Here is a 7,603-nt window from a genome sequence, read left to right on the forward strand (position 1 = left end):
TTCCAGTGTGTGCGTGTGTGTGTGCGTGTGTGCGTGTGTGTGTGCGTGTGTGCGTGCGTGTGTGTGTGTGTGTGTGTGTTTAGACCTCGGGAGAATATTCTGTCACCTCCTCAGTTAGTGTTTATTGGTTTCTCCCAACAGAATAATTTCCATCTTAACTAAAATCTGTCTTCCCACAAAGAGCAACCTCTTCCCCTTTGCCCTGTCCAAAGAGTCATAAAAATGTACAAATGATAGACAAGGAGGCTGGGAGGAAGAGAAGCCAGACCAGTCAGTAGACACTGAGTTATGCTCATGAACGTTGGACTGGGTTAGCCTTGGAGGTTGTAAAGAGGATTCTTGTACCAGACCAAGGCTTGGGATAGATGAATCCAGGGGCTCTTTCCAACTCCGGGCTTCTAGTATTCTGGCCTTGTAAAAGTTCTCAGGAAAAATGCATCAAAGACTAGACTAGACAGCATTCACTGTCTTGATGAGTCTGACCCAGTGAATCCACACACCCATCCATCCACTCATCTATCCAACAACCTTACTGAGGGCTTCAGTGGTACCCAGGCTGCTATGAGCCAGTGAGTCTTCTCTGTGGAGCTGAAAGGTCTACCTAGTAGCAAATTGAGCTGCTTGGAAACTCACTGAAAACATAAGACAATCAGAATGTTTTTAAAGATCAGGTTTGTGGAAAATTGGACCACAGTCTACAATAGTCAGCCAACTAGCTGTGCTTCCGATGTCCTCAGAAGGGAAAATGGGGTGGGAAGAGGATGGATGTTTAAAAAAACATGGTCTTCTCTTTTATGAAAATTAGTAAAAATTACTCTAAGGATACAGAAAAATGCCAACTGATTCAAAATTCAATCAGAGGAGTGAAAGAGTAATCACAATCTCTGTTTAATTTTAAAAAGTGTATTGTAGGAATGACTTGCCCTTTATTGCTGCACGGAATGATTCAGTAATTTTGCAATGGGCTTGCTGTATGCAAGACACTCATTCTGCTAAGAATCAAAGGGCCTTAAACGTGGTAGCAAGACAGATGAACATGCAAAGCCGAGAGTTCAGATCTCAAGTTCTCAGCAGATGGTGACGGGAGATAGGAAGAAGGTCTCCCCAAATACCAAACGGTTTCCAGAACTCAGGGGAATATGGTAGGATTCAGGCGTCAACATCTTGGGAGCCAAGTTTGAGCCACATGGCAAAAATCTGAACTAAATCGGGATACAGTTGTTGCCACCAACGGAGCGCGTGTTTTATTCAATGGATACTTAGCAGCATCTGCAATGTGTCCGACATTCCCCAAAGCTAAGGTGACTTCAAAAGAAGACCCAGCCCTTCAAGCACCTCCAGGCTTCTAACCCTTCATGTCTTCCCGCTGTGAAGAGACTATTAGGAAACATGGTTTTGCACCTCTCATTGAGGGTCGTCCTCCCTTCAAGATGAGAGATGATTTTCGATGCAGGATAGTAGGGGAATTACTGTGATTCCCCTAGATGGAAAGGGCTGCAGACAATTAAAGACTGCTTCTAAAACTTATCTTCCTTTGATGAAAGGAAGCCCCCAAAGATGCATCCTGGTGGGGATGGGGGGAGGGCTGTGAGTGGTGCCAGAAGGGAGCGGGGCTTAGCCTACTGAGTTTGCAGAATGAATCAGAGAGCTTTCCCTCTTGTAGCCACTGACCTCAGGCCCCCAAAAGGCACAGAGCGCTAGTTGGAATGAATTAAAATCAGTGAGAGGAAGCAAAGTGAAATGAACTGATTTCAGATCTTTTTTTTTTTTTACAGAAATGTGCTTTAGTCATATATAGGTCCTAGATAAGCCTGTGTCTCTGGCAATTAAGAAACCTGGGGAAGGGACAGAGTCAGGGGTGGGAGGGAGACACTTCTCCTAGTTTGTATAAACTTTTATATTATCCAGATCAGTTATCACATTACATTACATTACATACATATAGATTACATACATATAGAGCATTACATACATATAGATAAAGAAATAGAGAGAGAGAGAGAGAGGTAGGCTAAGATAAAAAGTTACCCAAAAAGGAAAGAAGAAACACCGATACATGTAACGAGGTAGCACAGCTAAGTACCAAGCCGAGGAAGAATTTGTAATGACCTCCCCAGTGAACACCAAGCAATGCTGGAATTTTTGTAAAACCAACGATGGTTTTACACTGATGGAAAGATGTGGGGTGTATTTTCCCTCCTAATTATTTCCAGTAAAATGCAGTTCACTTGATTAATGTGCTTTACTAAATTCTTTTTTTTTAACTTTTATAAGTGAGGGATTTTGATGAATCATTGAGTGTTCAGCCCATCTTTGGTTTGTTGATCATTATTAAATTATCTGCTACAAGATGCTAGAACCTCAGGACTCACAGCTGTGAATAGGGAACCCCTATGAAGCCTGTATCTCCTCCCTACTATAAACAAGATCACCCTTTTGAATTCCGTGAGCCCCACTTTGTGGCAAGAGTAGCAACGAGATGCTTATTACTCCCAGTTAATATTTCTCTCTAGATCCTAAACTTTTTACTTCCTTCACCTTCCCCAGTGTCACTTTCTTTACATGAAGCTGAACCATCCTTGGGCTTTTTAATCTTTCAAAATAATTTCTTTCTTTTGGGGACCCCAAAGCTGTTTTGGAGAAGGAAATGGCAACCCACTCCTGTATTCTTGCCTGGAGAATCTCATGGACAGAGGAGCCCGGCGGTCTACACCCCATGGGGTTGCAAAGAGTCGGACATGACTGAGCAACTAACACACAACACAAAGCTGATTACACCCATCATCTTATTTATCACTTACTGGCCATGAGACGAGAATAGGGCAGAAAATTTTCTACTTTTACAGCAGAGGTTGAGGCAAATGGTCATAGTAACAATCACTGGTATTTAGAAAGTGTGTTTATAGTGGATAAAAATATTATCTCCTTACATCCCAAAGTCGACCAAATGGGGTAAATGATTGTGCTCCAAATGAGAAAAGAGATTCAGGAACACAGGTATCTGGCTTGTGGTCACATATGGTAAGTGACCTAAAGCACACCTGGACCGCATCCCACGCTTCTTCTGGGGTCAGGTACACAGACACGGCATCATGAAAGGAAATGTCCTTCACACCTGCCGGGCTCCAACAGATGTGGCCCCAGCAGCCAGGGGTTGGTTGATGCTTTCTTTCTGCCAAATTCTGCCCATGGGTCTGTGCAGACCTGCCTTGGGCCCCTGCACCAGGGAAGGAAAGCAGCTCTTGCCTTTGCTAAACTTCTGCATCGGCTCCCGTGGATTTGGTTCAAGCCTGCGCACCCTCACAGCAGCAGCTCCCTGTCCCTCTGCAGGCTGCCTTCTGTCCGCAGTGGCCCTGGACACCACACACACCACCCAGAGGGATGCAGGCATCTGCCGGTGACGGCCCACGTGATGGCCTGTTGTCAAGGGCAGGCCAGCCACCCTCCATGGAGCCTTCCATCTGCTAAACATTTTCAAGGCACTTTTATAGCATCATCCCTTTTGATCCTGCTGCAGCCCAGGGGAGCAGGCAGCACAGCTGTGAGACGAGAGCGATGACTTGCTGAGGCTACAACATTAGGAAGAGGCGTAACGGGGAACAGAATCTTAGTGTCTGGGTTCCGGGCTGCTGGCTCAGAACCTCTCCCCTGACCCCCTCCAGGGCACCACGACCTGGAAGCCTCATAGCCATGGCCTGGATTTTGGCCCCTGATTGTGTCTTCTGAGGCTTGTTGTGACCTCAGTTGGAGATGAGCTCCTGGGCCGTGGGCAGAGGATGTCAGGGTCATGGATCGGAGTTTGAATATTGCCATAGGTTCCTCATCATTTAAGTTGGGAGGTTGCTATTTCCAATATTAATAGTGGTGACATTAACAACATAGCAGCTGGGGTTTTAAAAAATTCTTTTTTATTTCTTTAGTTTTAGTGCCCAAGGCATGTGGGATCTAAGTTCTCCAAGCAGGAATTGAACCTGAGCCCCCCTGCAATGGAAACTTAGGGTCTTAACCACTGGACCAGTAGGCAAGTCCCATAGCAGCTGTTTTGAGAATTTAAAATATATCAAGTACTCAGAGTACAACCTCTCAAAAACAGTTATGAAGTGTAATTTTTTTTTCAGCTAGACTAAAAAATCATCAGGCTAGAAACAGCTTCTTGTTCTTTATGTTTCAGGTCTTCCCTCAACAGTAGCTGTAGATCTGAGACACCCCAACAGACGCTACTATGGAGAATTTCATATCCTCTGTACCTCCCATAACCCACCCCACATCCAGAAGCTTCTGTCAAGGCCAATCCTTAGCCACACTTGGAAACCAATGACCGCTCCACTTGGGCTTCTTTCTGGGCTCGCTCTCAGCCTCACGGCCTCTGCCTGTCATCATTCTGACTGCTCTGAGCTCACCTAGGGTCTGAGCACTGCCTGTAGCTGTCCTTGGAGGGCTCTGCATGGAGCCCACATGGGGTATATCTGGGGTGTAACTCACCCAGGAGGTGACACCACTTACTGGGCACACAGGCCCGGTGTTCACAGCTCTCCAGGCTACCTTTCTAGAAGACCCCTGCCTGAACTACCTCCCTGGGGACTCTGAGGCCAAATGAGACATGTGGGGAACAATTCTCTGGTCGGCTAAGGGAAGAGACCCTGAGACTTAAACAAATGATCCTAGTAGAAAATGTCAGGAAGTTAAACAGCATTTGGGGAGGAAGTCTTGCTCAATTATCACTCGCATCACACCTTTTATGGTCTACTTGTACCCTTGCTACAAAACAGAAACTTTAGACTTTATTTAACTAGTCACTGGTACTTCTTAAAACTGCAAGTCTCCACGGGGGTGGGCAAGGGAGTGGGGGGTCACACTTAGAGCTGCTGTCACTTACTCAGGGTGTAAGTAGTGTGAATGGCTGTCAGGCTTTTGTCCAGGGCTAGGGGCTTATTCATTTGTTATTTCTGGCTGTGCTGGGTCTTCACTGCCGAGCGTGACTTTCTCTAGTTGCGGCGAGTGGGGGCTGCTCTTCATTGCAGTGCAAGGGCTTCTCATCGCAGTGGCATCTCTTGCTGAGGAATACGGGCTCTAGAGCGTGTGGGCTTCGGTGGTTGTGGTGCCCAGGCTTAGCTGCCCCACAGCATGTGGAATCTCCTGAACCAGGGATCGAAACCGTGTCCCCTGCATTGGCAGGTGGATTCCCAACCACTGGATCACCAGGGAAGCCCCAGGGCTAGGTTTTGAGAGAGGCTACCCCTGGGGGAGAGGGGCACCAGCAAGTGAGAAAAGGAAAAAGAATAGTGATGAAGAAGCAAGAAGTAATTCCCTGCATCCATTCAACACGGAAAGCTAAACCACCTGTTTCTCCACCCTAGAGAGGCATAAACTTATTAACACAGGTGATGAGGTACATGCTCTGATGGGGTGAGGCATTGTTTGGAGGGGCTGAGAAGAAAGAACAGTCCATGCAGATGAGGGAGATTAGAAAAGTCTCCATAAAATGGTGACATATGAGCCTGGCCTTGGAGCATGAGTGACCTGGATACACAGAAAGGAGAGGAGAAGATTCACACAGAAAGGGTGCTGACTGCCACCTCGCTGGCTCCACACAGCTATCTCGGTGGAGGATCAGGCTCCACGTACAATCTGGATTCCTGAAAGACATCTGGGCATAGATTTCAAAATCACAAAAGCTTGGGAGAATGTGACCACCATGGCAAACATTAAGCAGTACGAGCCAAGGACTTCCCTGGTGGTCCAACGGTTAAGATTCTGCACTTCCAATGTGTGGGGGAAGGGGGGACACAGGTTCGATCCCTGGACGGGGAACTAAGATCCATACTGTCAAACAATAAAAGTATGAGCCAAACAAAGGGGACAACAGAGTCCAGGGAGAAAGAAACGTGTTGGCACGGGTAGAAGAATGCTGGGAGCTTGGGGTGCTCCCTACAGGCAGGGGAGAAACAGGAGGCAAGGCGGAGGGGAGGGGCGTGGGGAAGTGGGAGTCAGAAGAGGCTGAACAAGGACAACTGTGAGGAGAGTTCTGTGAAGTCCTCACCCTGCCCCTTCAGATCAATCAAGGCAGGCTTCTTGGAGGTGGGGACCACATGTGAAGCCAGGTTTGGACCTGAATGGTTTTCTCCACAGGCGCCCTGATGATCAGGTCGGAGGATGCCGGCTTCGTGGTGATAACAGGTGTGATGAGCAGGCGGTACCTCTGCATGGACTTCACAGGCAACATTTTTGGATCCGTGAGTTTCTTTCTGTGCTGGGTTATTATTTGCAAATACTTATCTCACAGCTCTGGCAAAACATAGAACCTTATAGCTTAAAGATTTCCACCTGCAGTGTATCTTGGTGATCTTTTCACTGAGGACTTTTACCCATCTAAGTATCAGATGCTCTGGTTTATACAACTGGGGTCTGAACCCAGTAAGTCCAGCTCATGGTTCCTGGGCTCTCAGCTTCTAATCTGACCTGCCCCCCTTTGTCCCCATTTTTGTACCTGGCACAGCACCTTGTCTGCAGCCCAGGTCCTCACGTCACATCCGTTCATATTGTAAAGTCCGTTAGAAAGAAAGGGTGAGGAGCCACTGGCATCTCATGATGTTGTTCCTAGATGTCTGTGTCCTTGGGCAAGTCCTCTATTATCTGTCAATTTCAGTTTCCTGACCTGGAAGAAGTCAAGGGTGGGGATGTGGATCATATGCCCTGTGGGCTTCCCCCAATTCAAGGTCTGTAAGGAATTCTCTCTGTCCCAGCTGTGACAGCTGCTCTGAGCTGGAGAGCAAGGGCTTTTCCGACCTACAAGGCAGCACTGCCGTTCCAAACATCATGCCTTAGAACAGGAGCAGGAAGGCAGAGCCCCGGAGCTCCTCCCACCAGAAATTCCAAGACAGCAATTACTTTATGTTTTGCTTGCTGTGTCCCAGCACCCACCATAGAATCTGACCCAGAGCAGATAAATATCTGTTGAACAAATATAGATAAATAGATATGAAAATACCTGTTGACCACATACAGGCATATAGAGAGTCCTCATCTTTAAAATACTGACTTCCTGGACTCTGGGGCTTCCCTGGTAGCTCAGTCGGTAAAGAATCTGCCTACAGTGCAGGAGACCTGGGTTCAAACCCTGGGTGGGGAAGATCCCCTGAAGAAGGAAATGGCAACCCACTCCAGTATTCTTGCCTGGAGAATTCCTCGCACAAAGGAGACTGGCGGGCTACAGTCCACGGTGTCACAAAGAGTCAGACACGACTCAGTGCCTAACACTTTCTTTCCTGGACTTTGAGGATTAAATGGCATACTCTGCAAAGGTCCCAGCAGTCACTGGGCAAAACCCAGCCCCAATTAGTGGCTGAGTGAGGGCTTGCCTAGGTCATCTGGTGATGAAGTTCATGTCCTGAATTCCCATGTTCTGTCTCAGCTGGGAGCACTCTCACTTATGCGGGGCCCCACAAACCTCACCCCACCTTTGTCCAGGTGAAAAGGCTAACCCAAGTCGTCGCTGAGCCCAAAAAGGGTTTAAAGGGCAGTGACAGGGCAGGACGAGGCTGCATGGAAGTCGGCCTCCCTCCAGAAAGCTAGTTTTGTCCAGCGTGGCTCCAGGCAGCCACAG

The 7,603-nt window shown here is 47.6% G+C and overlaps 1 protein-coding gene across 1 annotated transcript in view; it reads left to right on the top strand.

The window, feature by feature from the left end:
- FGF23 (fibroblast growth factor 23) overlaps positions 1-7,603 on the top strand; it is an 8,601-nt gene that overhangs the window by 305 nt on the left and 693 nt on the right. The window contains exons 2-3 of the mRNA XM_010845206.1: positions 4,172-4,185; positions 6,130-6,233. Coding sequence (XP_010843508.1) covers positions 4,172-4,185; positions 6,130-6,233 — 118 coding nt within the window. The remainder of the gene's footprint in view (positions 1-4,171; positions 4,186-6,129; positions 6,234-7,603) is intronic.

This window comes from Bison bison, unplaced genomic scaffold, assembly GCF_000754665.1.
Source record: "Bison bison bison isolate TAMUID 2011002044 unplaced genomic scaffold, Bison_UMD1.0 scf7180017864213, whole genome shotgun sequence".
In the NCBI taxonomy this organism is placed as follows: Eukaryota; Metazoa; Chordata; class Mammalia; order Artiodactyla; family Bovidae; genus Bison; species Bison bison.